The following is a 25,817-nucleotide window of genomic DNA, read 5'->3' as shown; positions in this document are numbered from 1 at the left end:
ATAAAACGAATACTGCATGCGGGAGCGGGCAATAGCAAAAATATTGCCCTCTGTAACGTCACTGTCGCCCTCGGGTGAAGACCTCCACAAGTGCTATTGCCCTCGGCTTCGCCTCGGGCAATAGCACTTGTTTCGGTCTTCACCCTCGGGCGACAGTGACGTCACATCGGGCAATATTTTTTGCTATTGCCCGCTCCCCCATGCAGTATTCGTATAATATTCATAAGAACGATTTCTCCCAAACGCCCCTCAAAAACACAAAAACAAGTGTCAAATCAAAATTACCGTCCGTTTGCCGCCCAAACGCCGTTGACAAAGGAAGTGGTCGAGCGCGGATGCGCAGTGGTGTCGGCAACGCCATATGTTGCATACTGTTGAAAATAAAGCCATGTTTCATCTGACCCCGTGTTTCAACTGGCCCCGCTCTCCCCTACATGTCAGAGAAGTGGTCTATGTGCACCTACATACCAATTTTTAGAAGAATCGGTTAAAAAATGTGGGCGTTATTTAAAATTTTATGACGTCACGACACACACATTTTTTGAAAACTGATTTTTTTGGAAGTTCTAGATCTCGTACGGAAACAAAATTAGCACCATTCGATTCACCGTGAAAAACTGCATCAGATAGACACCTTTTTAGGCCTTAACAACCAACTTCAAAACTTGACCTTACTTGACCTGACCTTGACCTGACCTCGACCTGAAATTCATCCAGAGGTGGTCCATATCGCTGATTGAGTGTGCCTATTGAATTCTATGAATAAAATGACCCATAAAACATGTGTCGCACATGCCCTTTGTATATTTTGTTTTTGGTGACCTGACCTGACCTGACCTGACCCTGACCTTGACCTTTGAACGATATTGTATGCAACGAATATTGTCTTGGTAGCCTAAGAACACGTTTTGGGCAATCAGTCTCAGTCCATTCTTCGGCAACTACGGTGCAAGGCCGATACTGTAGAAACTTGCATTTTGCACCCTTGACCTGACCTTGACCTGACCTCTGACATACTTAAGCAAAAAATGGGCTCTTAAGATCCGCCTCGTTGAGAGCTTTCGATTGCCGTTTTCCCCGTCTTTTTACGACCATCGGTTCGGATTTCGGAAGTTAGACAGTGTGTGGGGGGGGGGGGGTGGCAGAATCTGCCCCCCCCCCCCAGCAGGGCGCGTATGGCTGAGTAGCCCTGCGGGGCGCGGGATAGGTATTGAATATTCCCTTTAATTAGGTCTGTTATCGTGACCTGGTGACCTGACCGTGAAGGACCTAGATCTGACATTTTCGAATCATGTGCACAAATTGTGCATTATAAGGCCTGTGCAAAAACGCAACCTTTTTTTAAATATTTGCGATAAATCTCATGGGAAGCGTAACACGACCCCTCCGCAACAGCGCTGGTTAATTAACCTGACAGTTCGGCACATTCGACATTAACTGACAAGTTGTATTGATAATATATAAGCTGAGGACCTGAGAAGCAACGCAACTTAACTATAATACGCAGCAGACTAGACGCAACACACAGCATACCATTACCTACGTTAGCACACATCGTGATGCATTCCATATTCACAAATGCCTACACATGGTATAATAATTAACAGTAGAGATAATATAATCTTAAAATCCACTCAGGCACATACAATATTCACGATTAATGACGCAGATATTTTGAGCTACGAAATAGTTTCATAGCCACTTCACAGCAAACATGCATTCAGCCTATAGAAAGCTTCAAGTTTTAACTTGACCTGTCTAACAATTAGGTAAATAACACTGAAGAAACACCAGCACCGTTTTAACCATCCAATAGACACATACTTTTTTGAGCGTCATGAGTCACCTTTAAATCACACACAAACAAATATGACCATAATTTAGCACGACTGTTTTTGATTCATTCCGCGGAGAGCAGATGCCACCGACAGATTTGTACACCCTGGGCGTCGCGGGCGTCCGCCCAGTGGCGGTGCTCTTCACTGCTGGTGCTGCTGTGGCCCAGCCCGAACCATCCAATCAGGTCCCGCTTGCGCATTGTCCGCTTGTTGTAGACACTTACTATAAGCGAGACATCCGAAAACTGAAACAGCGGCAGCTGCAAGAAAGGCGCTTCTGTTGTCACTCTGGCATCTTATAGACATAATCATTTTAGCAAAATGTTGCAGCTTTCTACTCTTTCTAGCCACTCTTTCCACTCTTTCCAGTGACGTCACTGGCTCACCTGGAACATCAGAGTCTCTCTGAAGAGCGGGTTGATCTGTGCCCTGCGTACGGATGTTTTCCCACTGGCCAGTTCGCTGCCGCTGCTGCTCACCAGAAGTAAGCGAACATAGGTGTCGGGCGCACGGCTGCCAGAGTTTGACCTGCGAGCGGTCAGCCGGCACCGTCAGAACGGGTCAACGGCAGAGGTTATTACTGGTCATGCTGTTGATGTTCATAAACAAAGGCTACAAGTATGTCGACTTTCTTAGGACTTAAGTAGGCGAAGCTAAAAAGAAGAAAAAAAAAACACAAACAGACTAACACAGTCGCAAACAGATCACATATTTAGTGGGCTTTATGATTTAGGTAATTCAATTTCCAGGTCAGCAATACAGTGTCATCTTAAGGAACGCATCAAAAATAATAAGGTAAAAACGAAAAGAAGGCAAGCAGCAAGGCTGGCACCCCGACCGCATCGTGAGACCTCCCACCTGAAGTGGGATCCTTTGACGACCTCTGCGGCGAGTCGGCCCGTGGTGCGGCTGTACTGCAGACCCAGCAGCAGGCCGGGAGCGCCCCAGCGCGGCAGGGTGCGAGCGCTGCCGGCACTGGTCACCACTGGACTGGCGGCGCCGCTACCGCGCCCCACCGCCCGCTGGAAACACCAGAGAGTGGGCTCAGTGCACACTGTCGGCCGATGGTGAATCGGTGATAGAGGCCGACTGACTTCAGCCGGAAGCTCCTACTCTACTAACTTTTCACGAAAACGGACAGTCCTACTCGCAATACAGATGCAGGCTTGTGGCCCGGCTGTTACATTTAAGGCGGTACGGGAGCAATAACAATACGAGTAGGTATATCATTGTTTCATGAGAATAAGACATAGATACACTGGTGGCACAGGAGCCAGAGCATGTCCTTTTATAACCCTATCTTAGACGTGAAAGGCAGCTCATGGAGAGAAATGAAACATTTCGTCGGCTATCACTGACCCTTTTCAGCCCACTCACACCTGTATGAATTTGCACGTTCCATGTTCATTATAATTCAGATTACATGCATAAAATAGTGCAGTGCCACACACCCCACACACCCAGACTCAAACGTAAGCCGCGTTTGGTGCTCCGTTTTAACTCCGTTTTAACTCCGTTCTGATCAGCTCAGAGAGGCTTGCAGCCCGAGTCAGCTCCATTCTTCTTACCCCGCTGTTGACGTGCGGCCTCAGAGAGAGCCAGATCGAGGTATGGCGCTGCAGTCTCTCCGGGGTGCAGGGCAGAACGGCCTCGCCCAGAGTCTGGTGCCGCCGCAGACGGTCACTGGCCAGGAGTCGCAGCCGCACCGCCGACTCCCGCAGGGCCTCTGTCGGGACGGGTGATTGCATGGGTCAACTCTGCTGAATGCATGCTGAATATATGTAAAAAGACGTCAAAGTTTGACCAAATGCATGTGGACGATGACCCCGCATGCCTCACAGACAGCTAAGCGGGGGCCGTGTGTGTGACGCTGACAATTTATAAACAAAATAACACATCGATTTAACCATACATTGCGCCCGCAAATGAATGTAAGGCAAAACTGAAGAATAAAAGTACGAATGAAGTCGTGTCGAAAGGACTCAGAGATATAGGTGATCACATAATTTGTTTGAAATGTGATAGAGCCTTAAGATAGAATGTTGTAAGTAATGGATAATAAAGCGGAAAAATTAATATACCTGGCTGTATGTTGTGAAAGACGAAGGTCTGGTTGAAGCGAGGGTTATCGCCATACTGCAGTTTGCTCAGGAATATCTGTTTCTTCTCCGGTAGCAGGGCTAGCTCCACCTGAGGCGTTCAAACGGCGGTGAGGCGAGGGTCTTTCCCTCTCGCAACACATCCAAACATGGTAACTGCTAGGTACTCGCTGAAGGATGTTTTTTAATGATTGAGTAAAGAACAAATTAAATAATAAAATTTAGCATGGATTTACATGCATATAGAAAAGTTTGGCAAAAAAGATGACATTCATATCCAGTGTTGTTTTTAAAAAGCATCTGAAATCAATCGGATTAAAATCTTAGAAGTATGCCCTAAAAACAATTAAAAATGACCCTAACCTCCTAGTGATTCGCCGTACCTGTGTGTAGCTCTGGCTCTCTCGCCTGCTCAGCACGCCTCTGGCCTGCACCACCCTGACAGTGAGCTTTTTGTTGAGCCGGTCGTACGCCCCGGCGACCTCCAACTGACCACTGCTCCAGCGTTCATCGTTACTGACTGAATCCACGTGCAGCAGATGACCCTGTCACAGCGTGATGTGGGGAGCGATTGGTGCAATATCGCGGTGAATGGATCCGATTGCGTGTAGATGGTTCGATTACATATGCCGCTTTTTTAGCTTTGTGGTTTAGATGTAAGCATATTTTTCATACAATACAGCACGTTAGATGCCTATAGGTGAATGCATATGACAATTATCTTTAAAGCCTCAGTCTCAATTTAAATATGCCTGCTAAAAAATGCAATGAATATTTATAGTAAAAACGCAACACAGTTTCCCAATGCATGGTCATACATTTTTTTTTGTGGGATTTTGAAGAACGAAAAATCGCCATCCGAAGGGCGCGGTCGGTCGGTAGCCAGCGGAGACGGCTGCGGCAGCTCACCGACACGCACGTGCAGCTCACCGACACTCACGTGCAGCTCACCGACACTCACATTGGTGGAGAGAGACGGCGCCGAGCTGGAGCTGCCCAGTGACGTCACGTCGATGCCAGAACGCCACGCCCGCAGCGGCGGCTGGAACGCCCGCCTCTCCAGCGCCTGTATCAGAAGCGAGCGGCTGTTACAGAGATGAGCCAGTCGCAATGAACTGCGAGGAGCGTCAATGAGTCAAACATTCTAACCTTTCGGTGATCATAGCTCGGTCAGCGGCCACCAGAGCAGAAATCGAGCCCCTCCGATATCGGCGCTATCTGCCCAAATGGTGGCCGTTTGCGCTGTTTGATAACAAATATTTTAGGACCGGAGAGTAGCCCTTGCACACTACTTGGTGACAGAATCAACCCATTGTTTTCCTTCAAGGGGGCCTTAGACGCAACCTCCATTACATAACTGGATTATATGCGTGCTTATTCAAACGCGGTGTAGTTTCTCACCTTCAGTAGTTTCCACTCCAAGTTGAAGAGTGACCTGGATCGTGTTCTATGCTTGTGTACGGGCGGAGACCGGGGCCGTTTGCGCCGTACGGGTCGGTACGGGTCGTACGGGTCGTAACCGCAGAGACTGGGACGAGCCTGACGGGTCGCCGCCGGCGCTGGCGAATTTGCATCAACACTGGCGGCTTTACTTGACTGTAGTATAGAAACAGACATGTGTCGATACAATGCGTAAAGGTAAATGCATATAAACTACACCTTTTGTCAGTTCTTTTCGGTACGTACTCGTCCGTTTTAGAACAGACGGATTCTTCGGATACCGCAAAGCTATGCATCAGTAGGTAAGGCATTGCATGGCGGCCGCGGTGATCGGCATTAGCCATTTTCACGACGGGCTATCTCATCTGGCGAATGCACCTAATTCTCACCAAATCTACACCTAATCTCTTTGATGACAAATACCTTCATATAATTAATTTATTTCACGGCTTTAATCCATGATAAGAACCCGGTTTACATAGCATATTTGACGAGGCTCTAGCTCGTTAATTTGGCGATAATTTCGATGCAGTGTTCTTCAAATATTTAGAGGGGATTATTTTGTAAATTGTTATGCACCATTGGCATCTTTTGCAACATCACGGACGGAGATATAAGCTTGCAACAAACCCTATGTAAACAGGGTTAAGGTCTGATGATATGACAAGCAAGTATATACCTAAGCAATTAGTGCAACTCTAGCTGATAGAACCTGATTTGAACCAAATCCTCACCAAATGTGCACCTAATCTACACAAAATGTGTACCAAATTAAGGAAATATATCGCTTTTAACATGTCTTATTGTCTCAACTTCTGCAATGTGCACATTGCAGAAAGAATGCATGCATGCTTCAGCCCTCTCCGTTATGGCCGAGTATTCCATTGGCATTCGCCAGTGGCTAGCATGGTTTCATGTTCATGCTTTCTGTGGGTTAAACAAAACGTCACAATGTATTAACTTTTATCAAATACATAGGTACTGCAGATGTAGCTTCTTAAAACCAAGACGGTGGAGAACAAAATCAGACCGACAGGGTACATACGTGACTATTGAACTTCGACCTCTCGCCAGTGCGTTAGATACGCCCGGCGTCGTCGCGTGGTTGTTCAAAGGATGCGCCGAGCACCGGATGGACAGTCGGAGCCTGTTTGATGTGTGTGTGTGGGGGGTAGGGGGGGGGTAGGCAAGAAAGAGACATGCCGCCTAGATGACACATCCGCCGCAACTACGAGCCTTATCGTTTATGGACGGGCTAGAATGTCGGCGCTAGGTCTTATGACGGTGTTACTGTTTGTTAGGATGCGTGAGGACTGAGAGGTGTGGTGATACGATACGGATGGCACGCTGAATTCATTTCCATGTCCCCTTGCACATAGAACGAGGGGATCTTTCACGCTGGCAGTTCGGGAAGTGCAACAATAATCGTGTACAGTGGAACAGCGGGGGGACTCATTCTGGTATGATTGTGATAGAACTGTATCAGGTCTGATTGACGACGATGATGACTTGCTTTCAAGGTGTAGTAAAATGACACCTTTTGGTGAAATAATTAATGTTTTGGGCAAAATATCGGCACACAGTGACAACAGCACAGACGTGCTTCATTGAAAGAAAATTGGGTTTACCTCGAGTCGATGAACACAATGGAGTTTATTTTGACGATAGTCGTCCGCTATGTGCAGGGCTGCGGAGTCGGAGTCGGAGTCGGAGTCGGAGTCGGTCGGAGTCGACAGTTGTGACCGGAGTCGGAGTCGGAGTCGGAGTCGATTTTAGAAACCCGAGCCGGAGTCGGAGTCGGAGTCACCGAAAATCTGTCGACTCCGCAGCCCTGCTAGGTCTGCGGAGTCGGAGTCGGGAGTTGGAGTCGGTCGGAGTCGACAATTCTGCCCGGAGTCGGAGTCGGAGTCGGAGCTGGTTTTTGAAAGCCGGAGTCAGAGTCGGAGTCGGAGTCGCCGAAAATCCATCGACTCCGCAGCCCTGGCTATGTGTGGGCAGGAGCTGTGACTGCAATATTGTAAAAGCGAAAACAGCCCATTGATATTATCATTTTTAGGATAAATAGTTAGTACCTACCAACACTGAACACAGGAACTCTTATCAACTTTCATATCGGCATTCGAAAAGGGAAACAGCGAAACGGCCTCATTACCTGGTTTACATAATGCTGCGGTATGTTTCGTACATTTCGTTAGCTCTAAAACGGACGATTTCCCACCGAATCTAACTGACAAAAGGCGTAGAAACTGTCTATAAAGCTGTCAACTGTCTGGTCAACTGAATTGCTGGACAGACTCACATGCCTACTCCAAAGCCCGCATGTGCCAGGAATGTCTTCTGGCACTGACTACCAGTGCCATCTAGTGACAAGATGAACATTCTGAGCCGTTACGTGCTCGGCGGCGCAGTCTACCTTCAGGCGCTGATTACTAGTGACATCTAGTGGCAGGATTTGAAGTATACCTACTCCGAACGGCCTATGCCAGGCGGCGCAGTCTGCCTTCAGGCGTTGATTAATGCTGACATCTAGCGACAAGCTTTTAAGTAGACTCCGATCGTACTGTGCTAGGCGGCACAGCATATGTACACATGGGCGTAGGAACGGCTGGAACATTGTGGGTGCATGGGTGCAGAAATCCAGCCATGGCCGGTGAAGCGGGGGGGGGGGGGGCGACACCCGAGCGAAGGCTCGTTACGAGCTTTGAGGGTGTACCATGTCGAAAAGGTACCAACCGATGAGTGCATTTGAAAGCATTGACCCTCGCATGTGTAGGGGGTCGGATGAACCCCCCCCCCCGTTGGTTGTTCGCAAATAACTCGCGCAAAAAGCGGCCGATCGCGACGAAACTTTTAGTACCCTCGAGTTGATCAGTTTTACACCTACTCTAAAAATTTCATGACCCTGACCCAAAAGACCTTTGACCTGTGACCTGATTCTCGAGACCATGTTCGGCCGGAATCGCGATTTGGCGTATGTCAGCTCACATTATCCGCGCGTTTCCAGTCTTTTTGTGATTGTAGACGTCCAAACATGTGAAATGATGTTCTTCCCATGCATCACGGTGGGTGTGAAGATAACCTGAAGGTCAGGTCAGGTCATTGACCTTTGATGACCACGGTTCACTTTTTCGAGTTTTACATGTTTCTAGGGTAGTTTATAGGGCTGATTTCGAATTTAGCATCCATTTGAACGTTTACGAAGTAGTTTTAGTGCTTTCGTGACATGCTACGACGCCGTCAGTGGTAGTTGACACCTAGGTACTATGGATAGCCGGTAGGACGCCTAATGGTTGACCTGACCTGACCTGACCCGATCTGGCCTAAATGCATGAAGAAATCATCTGTGATCAAAACTAACATCAGATATTTGTGATCAGCACCCCGAAAAACCCGATAACAGCTTCACTTTACGCAGTTCTAGCAGGTCCCGATTTTCCCGACTTTTGGAATATTGACCTGACCTGGAAGGTCAACCAATGAAGTAGGACCTTAAAATTGGGTATCATCGGCTTCCTCTCGTCACGGGCAACACCCTCGTTTTTTCCGCGAAGCTCTAGCTCGATCAGGGGCCGAACAGCAGGGGGTCCGACCGACCCCCCTCCCCCTCCCCCTACACATTAGAAGCTGGAAAACGCTGCACACATTCGAGGGCTAATGCAGGGTGGCGCCGATAAATGAAGACAATATGTGCTCCACACAAAACATCAATTTTTTTGGCAAAAGTCAGTACTTTGAATGAAAGTTTGGAGCTGGGGTGACTGATGGCGACCTGTCGAGCACATTTCACTCGATGAATCCCCCTCCGCGTCGATGACGGCCTCGATGCGCGGCCTGAACCGGGCGCGGGCCTTGGTCAGCATGGTTTTGTCCATCTTGACCATCATCTGCTTGATGGCTGACTTCAGAGAGTCAATATTGTTGTGTGGGTGTTTGTGTTCCTCTCGACTACGCCCCAGACGTTTTAGTCGAGCGGGTTCAGGTCCGGGGATTTTGGCGGCCAGAACTCGGGCGTGATGTGGCTGTGCAGGTTGGCGCTCATCCACTCCTGCGTCAACCTGGCCTTGTGGGCGGTTACAGAGTCTTGTTGGAACACATAGGGCCTTCCTCAGCCACTCGGTCGATCCAGGGCTTCACGACGTCACCGCCATCGACGGTGACGTCGACGTCGGGTCATCGTCGACGACGTTCTCGACTTTGGCAATGAAATCGTCGTCTCTGACGGCATCAGATCGTCGGGGATGTTTCTTCCGCTTTGCCACAGACGGGACGTCGCCCACAGACTCATCCAAGCTCCGCTTGACTTTATAATCATGGCTTCTGTCGACCTTGAGGAAGTTGGCGACCTCGGATGCCTAGCTGCCGGCGTGAAGCGCCACAATGACCGCGTGCCTTTTCATTTCTTCCGTTATTATCTTCAGCTGCAACGTTTCCTTTTGCTATGGACAACAATTTACATAAAGCATGGAACATGAATGCAAAAAAAATTATTGCTCTTCACAAAACAGTTTCCTCGTAACACAGGTTTGACATTTGTGGTTATTTACCGGCGCCACCCTGTATTGTCAATACTGACTACCGCAAAAAGTAAAAGCGGCCAACTTAGCCATTTTCGAAGATATCGGGCTAAAATTTTTGACAGTGGGTCATCGGTTCGGTATGTGTTCAATCACATGCTCCATTTCCTTTTTTCAGCACAAATGTAAGTTTTGAAGACCATCACTGATCACAGTAGCAAATGCTTCGAAAGATGGATAGTAGGCAACATATCCTGAATTTGCCGTGCTGCATGGGAAGTAGTGTTGATGAAAAAGGGGTTTTTGGTTCAGATTATTGTGGGTGCAGAATACATTGTCTGCACCCACTGGATAAATATTGTGGGTGCAGCTGCACCCTTGCACCCATGGTTCCTACGCTTATGTCTGACGGCATCATGTCGTCGGGGATGTTTCTTCCGCTTTGCCACAGACAGGACGTCGCCCACAGACTCATCCAAGCTCCGCTTGACTTTATAATCATGGCTTCTGTCGACCTTGAGGAAGTTGGCGACCTCGGATGCCTAGCTGCCGGCGTGAAGCGCCACAATGACCGCGTGCCTTTTCATTTCTTCCGTTATTATCTTCAGCTGCAACGTTTCCTTTTGCTATGGACAACAATTTACATAAAGCATGGAACATGAATGCAAAAAAAATTATTGCTCTTCACAAAACAGTTTCCTCGTAACACAGGTTTGACATTTGTGGTTATTTACCGGCGCCACCCTGTATTGTCAATACTGACTACCGCAAAAAGTAAAAGCGGCCAACTTAGCCATTTTCGAAGATATCGGGCTAAAATTTTTGACAGTGGGTCATCGGTTCGGTATGTGTTCAATCACATGCTCCATTTCCTTTTTTCAGCACAAATGTAAGTTTTGAAGACCATCACTGATCACAGTAGCAAATGCTTCGAAAGATGGATAGTAGGCAACATATCCTGAATTTGCCGTGCTGCATGGGAAGTAGTGTTGATGAAAAAGGGGTTTTTGGTTCAGATTATTGTGGGTGCAGAATACATTGTCTGCACCCACTGGATAAATATTGTGGGTGCAGCTGCACCCTTGCACCCATGGTTCCTACGCTTATGTATGTACATTCAGGCACATTCATATTATCAGAGAGCATCATCGGTTAAAACACTAAAATAAATTCATAAAATAAAGATATTTGCTGTAAAAGAGATTAGGTGCAGATTTGGTCAAATAAGGTGCACTCGCCGGATAGCCCGTCGTGAAAACGGCTATTGCTGAGCATTGGGTGATCTCATTGTGTCTTCAACAAACAAAGCAACAAAACAATAAAAAAGCAGTGCTGTACTTACGCCGTCCTCTGGTTCTTTGATTAGAATGGAGGGTAGACTTTTGGTCAGCTTCAACGGCAGAATATGACGTTTCGGTCGTTTAGAAACCTCTGCAGAAGGCTGAGCGACGGCCGGTGGGGAGGGCTCCGACCTCTCAGACTCTCGTGGCTGGGATAAAACTCGCGAGGGTGGAGATCGCTCCGGCGACGAATCCGGCGACAGCTTTGATGACGGCTCCGATGACGGTTTTGATGACGGTTCCGGTGACGCCTCCGATGACGGTGGCCTCCACTGACGGAGGCCGGCGGGTCCGTCCAGTGTTTGCAGCGGGAAGATGAGCAGGTGCGAGTAGCGGAAATACTGGCCCGGTCGGCCGGCCGGTGTTGGTTCCGTGTCGCTGGCCGCCGCCAGACAGGGCGAGCTGGCTGCCGGGGACGGCGCGCCGCGTCGGCCCAGCGCCGCCGGAGCGCTCTCCACGGAAGACTGCGGCGTGGCCGGCAGCCAGCGGCGCCGGCGGACGGCGGCGGCGTGAGGCACCGGGGGTAGAAGGCGGCGCGTCTGCCGCGGCTGTAGATCCTCCTCAGTCATCTCCGGGCACGGCGGCCGCGGCGGGGGACCCTCCTCGCTCGCCTCTGGCCCAGATAGCGGCTCGTAGCGGCCCGCGCTAAGACCACCGTCTGCATTTGAGTTCAGCGAAGCCTGTCTGAGCTGCACGCTCACTGTTTGAGTCGCGGGCACAGTAGAGTCCACAGGCGTCCCGTTCTCTGGCGAGGGAGGCCGCAGCCGGATGGAGCAGTGTGGTCGCGGGGATGCGGCTGGAGACGGCGGTCCCGGCACGGCCGATTGTCGGCACAGCGTTTGTCGGCGCACCACGATCGGCCGTCGACACTTGGGCACGTTCTGAACGGTGTAGGTGAGTCGGTGCACGGGACGTTCGGCGCCACCAGACGAGGGGTAGACGCTGGGCGCTGAGTCGTATCGGCCATCGAGGCAGACCCGATCCACCCGATCCTGTCGCGGCAAAACTGCAGATGTGAGCGCGTCCTCAGCAAAAACATTTTATCCAAAAAATAACTGCATTGCAAATATTATTGCATGAATTTCAAAGACCACATAATTTTTAAGGCTAAAATTGAAAATAATGGCTCATTATCTATGAAACTAAAAAACGTATTCTAAACGTGATTTTCATATTCTACAAAATACCATTACATCATTGTTGGATGATGAGCCCCCTCCCCTGCTCCTCCCTTCATCACTAATTGCCCGGGCCTGTGGGACAGTTAGACTCACAGGTGATTGGTACGTCTGTCGCGTGGACTCCGGTCCGCTTGGACAGCGAATGCGAGACCCGACCGACCTCTGGGGATGGCATGGCCGCTGGCCGTCCTCACTAGAGCTTCCCGACGACCAGTCAAATAACAGTGAGACGGCGGTTCGAGGTCCAAAATCTGCCGATAAAGGCAGCAGGGAAACCGGTGTTAGACCATAAGCAGGCCTCAGGTTTAAGCATATGGTGGGGCTCATCGGGGGTATAAAGATGGTGAAAAAGGGAGGCGACAGATGAAAACAGAGCGAAACGGCTTACACCCGAAACAAAATAGAGAGAAAGAGAGAGAAAGAGAGAGAGAGAGAGAGAGAGAGAGGGAGAGAGAGAGAAAAAGAGAGAGAGAGAGAGAGAGAGAGAGAGAGAGAGAGAGAGAGAGAGGCAAGGAGAAACAAAGAAAGAGATGAAGAAAGAGAAAAACAGGGAAAAATTATTCGGACATCGCATAATGGAAAAGTACGAAAGAAGGAAGGAAAAGAGGAATGTCGTCGCGGCCATCAGGCGCTCCCGCCCCCGCCCAATCAGAACTCACCTCTCTCCTTTGTGTGCTCCGGAGGTTCCTTATTTGAACTTGACTGTCGCGCGAGGAGTCGATGGTACCGGGTGTCCTGCGCTAATCCGGCCCCAGTGTCCGCAGTGTGTCCTCCGGACACTGGATGAGCTCGAACCGGACAGCTGTCTTCGCTGCCGCCCAGCCACTCATCTGACGCAGACGCCGCTCGGTCATTTAAAGGGATCCTCCCACCTTCAAAAAAGTTAATAATTGGCGTAAAATTGATGTACCGTGGTTCAAATAGAGCAAATATGAGTATCTACCTAATTTCACTGAAAAAAATATTCAGTGTTACTTTGAGATATCTGATTTTATTTTTTGGTCATTTTTTGGGGCCTTTGCTGTTCCTATGACGTCATTTGGAATCAATAATTTGGTATATTAAAAGTGCCAGAAATGTTACGCGCAAGGCAGATATACTACCACAGTCGGACGCTTGAGCCCAAGGAGGCTAGGCGCCCTAACCCAGCAAGTATAAATAAGTACTACCACAGCAACAATTGTCATTGTCATGGTCATTAATATAAGGCTTATCCACCATTCAGTGGCTATTGCGATCTATTATAGTCAGTTACATTAATAAAAAACACAGCATTCATTACACGACGTAATTGTCTTTTACCTACTAAGCTTTAGTAAAGGTTTAAAAATCGCTAGATCTGCCCCGACGTCAGAAAAGCAGAGGGAGCATTAAAATGCATTAGCCCCTCCAAATTCAAGTGCCGCAGACTATGAAATAAAATGTATCCGATTTCAGGCATTTCGCAATGTTCTGAATACCCAAACCGGTAATAGACGTGTTGCGCTATGCAAAAATGCCTCTTTTTTCGCACGTACTAGGTGCTATTTGATCTGAAAACTCCAGCGGTGAAAAAATCAGCTTGATTCATGAAGTTTAAATGCCTTAAAAATCGGTTTAAATGTCAATTATTATCACGTGACTAAATAACGAGCGTTGATTGGTCGTGACGTCACGATTCGTATCCAGCGAGCCCCGTGAAGGTTGGCTGCATTATGTTAGTGTTGGTCGGCGGACGAAGGTGAATCAGGGGCGTCGTTTTGTATAGGCCTGGTAGGGCCCGAGCCTTACCAATGTTTATTTGGGCCCTACCAATGTTCGCTGAGCCCTTCCAATCTTTTGTCACTTATCAGTTGATAAAAAATCAAAATAAACAGATAAGCAAATATTAAATAAGCACATATGCAAGTACATAAATCAGGTTCTAGCCACAGTAGGTGCATGTAGCTGACAATGAGGTTTCACGTGTCTAGGACTCCGGTCCTTAATGGATTTTAAGAGGCTCGAAAACGCAATTGGTTATAGAGGTCCATAACTGCCTCTGAGTCCCGCATACCACGCGACCGCCCCTAATAGACCCCGATCCGTCTCCACACCAGCCGCTGGAGGCCCTACACCGACTTCGGAAGGTGCCGCGGTGCTCCAGAATAGGCCATAGGTACATATATTGATTTGAGTGGGTGATGCAGTCTGATTCCTCAGGGTTCAACGCCAGGTCATTACCGCATCAGACCCCGAAAACTGAAGCTCGTAACTACGAGGGGCGTTCAAAAGTTTCGGGCCGAACAATGAAGGAGTTGGAATTTTGGCCTGCAAGGCGGTGTGTTAAATGATGTGTTATTGGGATGTCCACTTACGCAAATTAAGTAAGTGGCCATTAATTAAGTCTCTTCTGTGATTGATTCGGGCTTCTATTCGTAGCATAGTTCGCCATTTCGGATAGGATGGGCGACGCCCAGAAGAGAGCAGTGATTCGTTTCATAGTAGTTAGTGCAGAAAAGGCACCAAGCGTTAACCCTCGCCCTGGGCATTTTTCATAACACGGCCTGGCAGGGGGGAGGGGTCGATGCGACCCCCCTCCGCTCGTCAACTTTCCAAAACAGGGGCACACAATTGATGATGTGCGTCCATTCGATAAACATCGAGGAGAGGCTATAGGGAAGCTGACGTAAAGTGTGCACCTGATCCGCGACCACGCACCTGCGTACATACATGGGCGGGATGACGAACAGTGAAGCGATGAGCTTCGAGTTGTTGTCGCATCCACTTTTTTCTCTCCGAACCTTGCACACTCTGGTTAGTGGTTGCCACCTCTTCCCCAACATAAGAAAATTAGCAGCGCCAACCTCGCTAACAGCAGGGAGACGAAATCAGCCGTCTTGGACGTGCAGGATGGGTCCAAAACCCACTTGGTTATGGAGGCCTTGAGGGCTCTCGCGAAGCGCTGCGCGAAATGTGTTTGTCTTAACGGTGTTTATTTGAATAAATGAACTTTTTGGTCTAATGAGTCGATGCTGTATCTCTCTGCTCCTTCATGGTCGGGCCCGTAGCTTTCTGAACGCCCCTCGTACTGTCATCCTTTTATTTTGGCAAGCAGGTCTTTCTAACTATCGTTGTGTTTCCAGTCCTCGTTAGTTGTCGAACCCTTCAATTGGCGTGGGTCTTCAAAACCGTTCCTGGCCCCGCAGCCGTCTTTTTTAGTCGGCTTGGGCCCTCAAAGCTGTTCCTGTCCCCTTTCAGCACAGCCGTCCTTTTAAGTCGACGTGGGCCTCTTTCAGAATGGCGTGCATTCCTCCGACACTATTGCCTATATAACTGCACGTTTTGTGCATGGCGTCCGGTGTGGACCCAGATTTCCATAGTTTTTTTTTTTGTGTTTTTTTATATTTCGGTTAGTCTTGTCAATGACCAAGGCGAAAAATAAGTGGCCGAAATCCGATGAGAAAGGCAGATTTGGGGGTACCCTACCTTGTAAGCCCCGTCATATATGGCCAGCCGCCGCCTTTGGTTGGGCACTACCAATCATTTTCGGAAAACGACACCCCTGAGGTGAATCTTTGTGGAAGAAAGATGGAAAGCAAAATAAGTGGTGTATTACTCCAGGATGTACTAGTAGGTACTTCATCCTCAACACCTGATAAAGTGTTTGTTAACCCGCGCACCGACGGGGGTTCGCGCCAACTTACAGCCGACGGGGGGGGGGCGGATGACCACCACCCCCCTAAGATCTCGAGAACGAAGCAAGATAGCGACAAGCGGTAAACGGCATGGGGTACGCACGGACAAACTCTACAATTTTTACCAAAGTCATTTTCAGGTCAGGTCAAAGATGACGTCACAGGGGTCAAAAAAGTCAAAATGGCGGCGCTACACATGGATAGTTTTTCTCGAATAACTTTCGAATTAGGCAAGCTAGGAACAAACTAAGGGCACCATCGTGATCCTCTTGTCAATCGGCATCGAACCATATATATGTTGACCTCGAAAGGTCAAGGTCAAAGGTTGACCTCAGTTCACGTGACCTCGAGGTCATCATGTATATCATTCGATGCGCCTTAACGAGCTAAACACAATGAGACCATCCGCGCGGCTGTATCTCGTTTCTGTGAGAACTCATTGGAAGAAAACCTTTGGTGACCTTTGATGACGTCACATGACCTTACAGCTGCCCAACAGCAAAACAGGCCTCAAGGTAGTGAAGGTTGATCGTATATGAAGTCGTGTATGGTATATGGGGCCATTCCGAGGCGTTTTAGTGAGAAAAAACAGGAAGTTGATTTTTCCCCCATTGACTTATAATGGGTTGACTTAAAATAATATAACCAGTATAACGCCTTTTGGGGCGACTAACGGAGCGAGCGAGAGGGTGGGCCCTGCACGTGCAAACTTTCGAGGGGGTACCTCCAACTGACTTGTGCACGGCACCTTACTAACCGGTCTCTAGCGATGTGCCAAATTTGAGCACAATCGGCCCAGCCGTTCTCGAGATCTGGAAGCGGCACCCTGCACGTGCGCACGTGCAAAATGGGTCCCAACTGACTTGGGCACGGCACCCTACTAACTGGTCCCTAACCGTGTAGTGCCTAATGGATGCCTACCTACATGCCAACTTTCAGCGCAATCGGCCAAGTAGTTACCGAGATATTGCAACAATTACGAAACTGACACCTCTTCGTTTTGCACGTGGCACGTGCATAAGGGCCAAGGGGTCACCCACATGCATCGGGAATAGTCCAATACTTGATAGAAGGAATGAAGCTACCCTACAAAAATTACCGCGCGTAAATCGGTCAAGTGGTTGCTGAGATATAAGCCTCGCAAAAGCGTCCGCACGGCCGGCCGGCCGGCCTGTCGCTCACACTCAGAAATTTCCGTTAAAGGAAAAGGGCCACCTTTAACATGGGGATTGAAACTGAGATAGCCATCTTGTAGCCCGTGTCCGGAAACCTGTCTGTCTACCTCCTTACGGCCGATTTCGGCCTCCATTCGTAGTTATCGGCAATTTTAAAAGAAAATACGCCAGGAATGCGTCCTTATCCCAGGAATGCGTTCTTATCCGACAATACAGCCACCCGCGGCGAGGCTTTGGTTTTTTACCAATCAGCTCCAACCAGCTCAGCTTTAACCAATCAGCTTATCTGACACAATCCGACGAGTCTGTCTTCTGAACGCTGATTGGCTTGAGTGTGACGTCATCGCTATGCCATCATACAGTAGGTGCCGTAGAGAGTATCAACATAGTACCAATATGTTAAATAGTTTTAAATACTTATTCGCGAATTGTGCACTTCTGGCACCAGTTTTAAAAAGAAAATGAAAAATAATAATGTCAAAATGAAAAACAACGATATCTTCAATCTTCATATTTCACGAAGGTGGCCCTTTTCCTTTAAAGGGACTATCCCACCTTTAACATGGAGTTTGAGTTGAGATGGCCAAGTTTGCGGCGAGGTTCAGAAACCACTATCTATCTAGGTTGCAACCCCCGCGGCCTCTTATTGTTGAAGAAATTCGTTCCCTTCATTTGAAAATGGGTCTTGTGCAAGGCCCTATCTTCAACATGGAGGGACCGTTAGTGTGACGTCACCTCGTTTAGTCATTCTGATTTAAATGGGTTTGTTCGTTGAAAAATTGCTTAAAACTTGGTCTGAACTTTGTTGTGGTGCCTACAGAGTAAAAAGAATCAGCTTTATGACAGTAATGTGGCCTGGGGAAGGAGGTGATTTTGGGCTGTGACGTCACATATTTGAAAGTTTGTGTTTGGAATATGGGAAACCTAAGATGTTTAATGAAAAATAAATGCCAGAACTGTGTTCCTGGTCATCCAATCTATAAAGTCGGGCACAATTTAACTGGTTTTAACAACATTTTAGAAGGTGGGATAGTCCCTTTAATCTAAGGAAAGACTACGCTCGCTTCGCTCGCTCCGTAATAACACTTCAGTCAAGGCGACAACGTGGAACCAGCTGGCAGCTACCGAAGTACCGAGGACTTATGCGTGCGCGCGCGGCGCAGTTCGACGTACACAGCCGCACGCCAAAACGCCTCATCCCTCGCTAATAGCCCTCGACAGTACCTACATCTCGTCGTAGGTTATCAACACTTACGATCGTGACCTGCCTATTGGTTTCGAAGGACGGATCAGCCACACAGAACTAAGCCATTTTGCACTGCGCCTTCAGCATCAACTTAACTGGACCTGTGCCACATGTTTCTGCGCGTTGATCTTTCTATGTAGAATCATTGCTGTCGATGTATACGTACCTACTACCTACGCAGTGCTTTGTCAGACGAGGGACACTTCACCCCGACTATACTACCACTGGCAGTTACCTCGTCTGGCGAAGCACCGAACGCAGGATGTTCACCGCTGCTAAGAATGCAATGCTAGAGCTGGCGATCTTTTCGCCCAGATGCTTTTCTACTTCCCTTTGGCAGTGAGCCACCCCGTGCGCTTTGGACGCCGTAATGCGGCCAAATGGCACAGCGTGCCACAGAGGACACTTCCCCTGCCCCTTGGTCGCCTCACGCACTGCAGCACAGAGCCGGAGTCATCCTACTTCTACAGTAGTCTTGGAATCCATGTCACAGCTGTCAGCCCCCTCCGCACATCCTGCCAGTTGGGTGGGAAGAGGCTTTATGAGTAAGGCAGTTCCTACAATGCAAGGTTTAAACATGATAAAAACAGTTCAGCTCTCCCAGGAATGGATGAATATGTCGAAGTCACAATAAAGACGATGCAAATTGCGAATTACCACAGAGATTACTACGGCCCAATATGCGTCTTCAGTGCCGCCGTCCGGGAACGCTGCGCGCGCATACGAATCGTGACGTCACAGCCAGCATGGCCGTCGTTTTCGGTTGTCTGCTAATTGCGATTTTTATAAATGAAAATTAAACATGAAAACGTGCATGAAACTGAGTTTTTTCAATTCTTCGAATACGAAATCGCATATGAAGAATTCGTTTATGGTATTCTTGAAAATATAACAATCTGTCTATTGCGAGCCAGGGATCCCAATTAGGCTATCGCAACTCAAAACTAACATAAAGGTGGAATGGCCACTCTAACAGAAGAAATAATGCGATACGTCGAAGAGGGTCGCGAGGAAGAGAGGAGTGATTGTGGTTTTGATGCGTTGGAGAGGGATGGAGAGCAGGAAAAATGACGATCACTCGACACGTTAGAGAGGGGTTGAAGAGGCATTCAGAGACCTAAACAAAAGGACCTGGCAGAGGCAAACGCACACTTACATACTGAAGGATGTGACGGAGACGAAGCTTACACGTCAAGTGCGACGCGGCAGAATCGATACCCTCATTTCACCGAGGGACCTGGCTGAGACAAACCTACACCAGTAGCAGCGCGGAACACCTTCAATTAAGGGGGGGGGGGGGCGCACTGCCGACTTTTGGTCCCATTCTTTCCATGCAACGCCCATAGGGCTAATGTTAAAATGCCAAAATCAAGGGAGGCACGGTGCCCCCCCCCCGTTCCGCCGCCTATGACCTACACTCATTGATAAGACATTGATAAGACTTAGCACGGATACAAATCTACATCCCACACTCATCGAGAGATCTAAAGGAGACCAGCTCACACCGAGAGAGCCGACAAATCGACTTACCGAGGGACCTGGCGGAGACGGAGCTGCTCCTTCTACCGTCCTCTGACAATGATGTGGTCATGGCCGGCCGATAGCGGCGCCAGTCGCTCAGTCTGCAGCTCTGGGCGGTCATTGGACAAAGCTAGTGAACTTCACAACACAACACTGTCTAGAACCAGGAGCACTGCGGGTGTCCTTAGAGATAAGCCATTTATGCACAACTAGTCTTATCTATGACTCTGTCAGCAGGGGCGCGGGAACTACTTTCCGACTGGGGGGGCACACCATAATAGAGATTAACCTAGGGTACCCCCAAATCTAGGTTTCTCACCGGTTTTAGGCCACTTATTTTTCACCCCTCGGATTTTTCAACAAAAAAAGAAAACATTTGCAAAAAAAGTGTGGTATTCCGTCTCAAAGCTGTGGGGGCACCGCCCCCACGGCCCCAGAGTTGGGGGGGCAAGCTGCCCCCACTGCCCCCCGGCTCCCGCGCCTATGTCTGTCAGTAGCATAATATGACGCCACGAAATGATGCGATATGAAGAATACACATATCCAGAGCGAAGATCCGAGACAGCTTGCACCGGCGAACAGACTCGACAAGCCTTAGCTCTGACTTAGAACGGCTATCAGCTCTGATTCAGGACGGCTCTTAGCACTGATCCAGGACGACTCTTAGCACTGATCCAGGACGGCTCTCGGTTCTGATCCAGGACATGTCTCGGTCTGGTCCCAGGACGGTTCTAGGCCTGGTCCTTAGACAGATATTGACCTTGTCTTTGGGTACACCTTGGCCTGACTATTGGACGAGTCTCGGCCTGGTTCTTGGGCAGATCTTGGCCTGGTTCTTGGACGGGCCTCGGCCTGGCTCTTGGGTAGATCTCGGCGTTGTTCTTAAGCGTATCTTGGCGTCGTTCTTAGGCAGATCTTGGCCTGGTCCCGACCAGGTCTGGTCGCGCGGCGGCCCGGCGCCCTGCGGCACCTCGGCGGTGACTGGGGGTGGCGGCCGTCGGCCGCACGTGTGAAGAGGACGCACAGCTGGGGCGCCGGCTGTGGGCCGCGCCACACACCTGGCTCTATGGTTGGTCACGTCGGCCCGTCGGTGACTCAGAGCGCCGCTGCACAGCACACTGAAAACAATTTCACCCGAAGCTGGCGAATTAAGTGTTGCTCTACGGGTGGTATATGTGTATTAACTCGCCATGTCCAGATTCTAGCTAGAGGGTAAGCAGACTTGCCTGCCTTATTACTCGTAAATATGCACTGTACCCACAGTCTGCAGTAAGGTAGCTACCCAGCACCGGATATTGTCCCCGCGGGTGTCGAGTCATTGGCACAGCCCCCACTGATAGAGTTGGAACTACTCGAGGTATCGTAAACGCGTATCCGTGGATGGCGAACCTTTACATAACCTGCCCTGAAGGAGTTGGATCTACTGTTACAACTAGATGGCGTTGTCTCATACAGTTTTGAATTACAACAATTTTTTAACTTTTTTTTGAACCAATGATATATTGGCACATTGTTTGGCGGTTTTCAAGTGGGGGCAAAAGTACAATTGTTAGGGTGCATCTTTAAAACCTCTGCAATATTCATCACGGGACGATTGGCAACGCTTTTTCTTCCGAAACTACCAAGGGAAACCATTTTGATTCTTATATAGGTCACGAAAGCAGCGGCGTCATATCTTCTTGATTTCGGGCGGTCTGCATGACTGCCGGTGACTGAGTCATGTCGAAATTTCTATGGGAATTCGATTTGACCTTTCCCACCGATGTGAAACTTTCTCACCGATGTTTTCTAGGTGTGAGATTGCTATAATATAGATATTTTCCCGCAAATATGGTCAAGCGTGGGAGTTTTTTTGGCCCTCGTGACTTGGTCGGCGAAGGGTAGGCGTGGAGGGTAACCACATCTCCTAGGGGTTTGTGGGGCGCTGCTGCCAGGTAGGCGTCGATGAATACCTTTCGATGGAGGGGTCGCGAGCCACTGGTGCGCGAATAGTCGTGGAGGGTTACTACTCTCCAGAGTGAATTGCGAAAGTGTTATGTCCTAAATTGACTCCTGGGAGGGTGGTCAAAAATGGTTGCGGATAGGGGTACCCGCGAGGCACCGGTTTACTCGCCAGTTTTGGGTGAAATTGTTTTCAGTGCAGGACGACACAGAGCGGCGCCAGCGGCCGTCCACACACCCTATCACGCTTCATTGGGTTATGTAAACTGAGCGGCGCCGGGAAGATTATACGCCTGTGGTAGACACGGATCTAATGCAGGTTGTGTTACACAAACTTATCAGTTAACTCGATGCAAACCAAATAAAGCAATAAATCTCAATGTGAACTTGCGACCCTAAACAAGCATCCCTACATATTTCCCTCGATGCGTGGGGATCCAACGTTTAAACGAGTGTGAGGAAGAATAGTGCTAGAAAGTCCTATGCGTTTGTAATATCTTTTGAACACATACCTAAGCATATAAATACCGAAATCTCAAGAATCACCAATGTATCAGCATAAAACCATGATGACAAATAAAAATTTCGCAGTTATCTAAGGGTCAAAGTTGAAGAAGTGTAAGACGACGTTAGCTGCCGGCTGTCGGCTGTCGATCGCCACGTTTGCTGCCGGCCACCGTCCCTGACCAGCGACCGTAAGTCCAGTCGTTCTCCTGGCCGCTCTTCATTGGCCGATAACGCCGCGTACTTACCACGCTGCCCGAGGCCACGGGTCACGTAACCTAACCCAGCGACAAGGGTGGTGTTTCACCGATGAAAGCAGCACGCTGCTATCGCATTTCGCGAGCTGACGTCACACTTCTGGTGGTGTTGGAGCAGTGGGCTTGTTAATGTCTCCATGGAAACTCAATTTGACACGTGTAATACCTAGCAGCGTGCTGCTGTCATCGGCGAAACACCACCCTGGCTGCCCTTCCTTGGCCGGTAATGCGTACCACACGGCCCGAGGCCGCGGGTCACGTGACCTGACCCAGCGGAACCCCTCGCCGGGACTCGGATTGGAGCGACAGCACGAGCGCCGCCGCGAGTGTCAGTCCGGCGGAGCAGTGTGGCGCATGATTGAGTTGTGTTGCGTCTTGCGAGTGCAATGTGCAATAACCGCAGGCTGTTTAAAAGAGACGAACACCATTCGTTAGAGTTGTGTTTTTCTAGTGTACCTATTGTAGGTTACAAAGATGATTCAATACAAAGATGATTCCGAAGGTTGCAGCCGTACGTCTCAGAAACAAAAAAGCCTACAAAAAAAGCGGGAGTGGAAATCGAGTGTTATCTTTATTTGCTTGTTATAGCTTGTTTTCTTTACCTTTCAAACCGACGGCAGTCACAAATCACTGCTAACAGTAGCCACATGTAAGTACTAACATAAACGTCCTGCGGCGCGGACGCCTATCACACACCATGACAATGAGGAAAGCGGATGTGACTCGGCGGACCGAGCTATCAGAAAACTGGGATGTGGTGTGTAGCTAATGCAGCCCCGTCTCTGTCCCGACAATTACAAACCGAGGATATGGCAGCGGAAGCCACTATCTGAATCCGGTGGCTATGGTTCAGCGACGCTCAGTGGCGACTTTGGCAGTGAGGAGCCGGCCGGCCGGCCGTCTGTCCCGGCCCCAGGGTGGAGTGACCCGCAACTCGAGAGATTGTCACTACTGACTCCACGTCTCGAGGCGGAGCGACCCCGTGCACCGAGCCAGGACGGCCAGGCCCGACCTGTGCCCGTGGCAATGGGCGGAACCTCGCCTCCGATGGCCACAGCCCTGTCTCGGGCCAGGCCACTGCTGCTGCTTCTTCTGATATTCGCCTGGACGGGTATGTGAGTCTGAAAGTATAGGGCTGATAATTGCTCAGATGAATCGGGATGAATATGCACTATGCAGCGCATGAAACACGTGTGCTATCGGTTTAAAACATAAATGCATTCTTTCTTTTTCCTTTTCCAAGTTTTTTCTCTTTTTATTAAGTGCTTGGTTATGTCATTTAAATATTTTTGGGTAGTTTCATAGTCACAGGACGAGAGGATAAGGGATACTTTGTGCGGATGTAACCAGCGGCTGGTGATCCACCGGACAGCGCCTTGCTAAAGCTTTGATATAGCTTACATACTATCACGGCTTCGACTCCGAGGGAAATAAAAAAATGTTTCGGCTTCTCCAGCATGCAGTGTAAAATGTTTCAGATTCCAGCTCCGCCTCGGCATAGACTCGCTCTAATTTAAAAATAGTGAAACAATAACGATGCAAGCGCCAATACGATAAGACTCGCTCTAATTTGAAAATAGTGAAACAATAACGATGCAAGCGCCAATACGGCTATCGCGGGTCGGAAACTAATCCTTGTAAACCAACAAATGGGAACCGAAGCAATAAAAAGTGAAAGACAACGTTCAAAATGTCATCGGTTCACGATATATTTCGGTGTATTACCCCATTTTGATAATCTGAAATGGCTGTTTCATCGTCTTGTTTAATCTGTATCATTTTAATGCCAAATAATTTGTTTGAGCTAAAATACTGGGCTCTTAAACCTATTAGTGGCAGGGGGGGGGGGTTGTTTTTATCCACCCCTCAGGTTTTTCGGGAATATCTCCGAAACCGCTGAAGCTACGATGCTGAAATTTTCTGACTTTTCCTAAAACTAAATTGGGCACATTCCCTGAAAATTTCAAGTTCATAACTTTACCAGGGGCGGCTCCAGAGCACTGGGAATTGGGGGTCCTATTCGTGAAGCGAGTCATTTGGGCGAAGATCACGATGCTGCACCAGTTTTACGAACAGTGAATGAAAGGTATCATGTGATAACATATACAAAGTTATTGTGCATCCTCTTTTGACACGTTTTTGCTATAATAGGCGGATCCAGGCGTCCAAAAAGGGGGGTTATCTTTTACCTCCCAACATAGGTGCCCTGACACCGCCTATGCATGACCAATACAATTTTAGTCGTTCTCTCATAAGAAAATTGTAACATAACAAGACCATTGCCACCCTTTTTAGAAACAGTACCAACAAAAACCTTATTTACTATACTTTTTGTGTACCCCCAATCTCAATGATCTGTATCCGCCTATGATTTTTGAAAATGCATATTTTTAGGATCCATGTGAATTCCTGGTTCATTCTCTATCGATCGGCAAAAGTTGCGTTAAGATTGGTTCAGAAACCTGGCCGTGATAAACAGTCTAAAATGTATCTGCAATTTGCCCGTTTTTACCCCCTCTACCCCCCTATTGACATTTTTTAATTTTTTTTTTTAGAAATGTAGATCTCGTTGAGCCAAATCGAATGCCGTTTGAATTTTGAAAATCGGCCGGTTAGATCTCGAGATATCAAGGGGGTCGTAAACAGCCCCCCTGCCACTAATATGGGGTAGCCAGGAGCCTGCCACTAATAGGGTTAACCCGCGCACCGACGGGGAGGGGGCGGTCAACCACCCCCTGAGGTTTTTCCAGAATGGCGGAAAAACCGCGGCGCGAAGTGCCGCGAAATTTTGAATGCTTATTTTCTTATCAATTTTACACATGTGTGCAAGTTTCAACCTCCTATCTTTCAAGGTCAGGTCACCAGTTCACTTCGAATGGCCCAGCCTCAAACCACTTTTTTTTGCAATTTTGTCGCCGTGTCAGGGCTACAGTCAGTGGCGCAGCCGGGGGGGGGGGGTGAAAAGGGTGAGATCTCACCCCCGTCTCTTATCCTAGGGGCCCATCGTCGATTCGAACTGTAACGTTATGCAGCCTGACAACAATTTATTAATAAAAAAATATATTGTCAGGTTTCGTCATAGGACTGAAAAACAGTTTTCCGGCC

The 25,817-nt window shown here is 48.7% G+C and overlaps 2 protein-coding genes across 3 annotated transcripts in view; one reads left to right on the top strand and one right to left on the bottom strand.

Annotated features, from left to right (window-relative positions):
• Positions 1 to 1,433: 1,433 nt before the first annotated feature.
• On the bottom strand, positions 1,434 to 23,689 carry LOC122392896 (rabphilin-3A-like). Of its 2 annotated transcripts, none has more exons than XM_043388251.1 (13): positions 23,515 to 23,689; positions 20,020 to 20,119; positions 13,072 to 13,242; positions 12,506 to 12,663; positions 11,234 to 12,223; positions 5,339 to 5,533; positions 4,899 to 5,003; positions 4,321 to 4,482; positions 3,920 to 4,028; positions 3,407 to 3,564; positions 2,697 to 2,860; positions 2,225 to 2,366; positions 1,434 to 2,098 (listed from the first exon to the last, which is right to left on the bottom strand). In XM_043388251.1, exons 2-13 carry the CDS (start codon positions 20,078 to 20,080, stop codon positions 1,901 to 1,903), a joined length of 2,613 nt encoding a protein of 870 aa, XP_043244186.1. In that variant the 5' UTR covers positions 20,081 to 20,119; positions 23,515 to 23,689; the 3' UTR covers positions 1,434 to 1,900. The 2 variants fall into 2 exon arrangements, with proteins under 2 accessions (XP_043244186.1, XP_043244185.1); XM_043388250.1 differs by lacking the exon at positions 23,515 to 23,689 and adding an exon at positions 20,505 to 20,887 and having other exon boundaries at positions 20,020 to 20,244.
• The window catches only part of LOC122392895 (receptor-type tyrosine-protein phosphatase mu-like), an 84,092-nt gene continuing 81,834 nt past the window's right edge, over positions 23,560 to 25,817 (top strand). Inside the window, exon 1 of the mRNA XM_043388249.1 lies at positions 23,560 to 23,823. Within this exon, the coding sequence (XP_043244184.1) occupies positions 23,739 to 23,823 (85 nt within the window). The 5' untranslated portion in view covers positions 23,560 to 23,738. The remainder of the gene's footprint in view (positions 23,824 to 25,817) is intronic.

The sequence above is a fragment of the Amphibalanus amphitrite genome, unplaced genomic scaffold (genome assembly GCF_019059575.1).
Source record: "Amphibalanus amphitrite isolate SeventyFive unplaced genomic scaffold, NRLGWU_Aamphi_draft 000505F_arrow, whole genome shotgun sequence".
Lineage (NCBI taxonomy): Eukaryota > Metazoa > Arthropoda > Thecostraca > Balanomorpha > Balanidae > Amphibalanus > Amphibalanus amphitrite.
The sequence above is the reverse complement of the archived record's forward strand: the minus strand, read 5'-3'. Positions and strand labels throughout refer to the sequence as shown.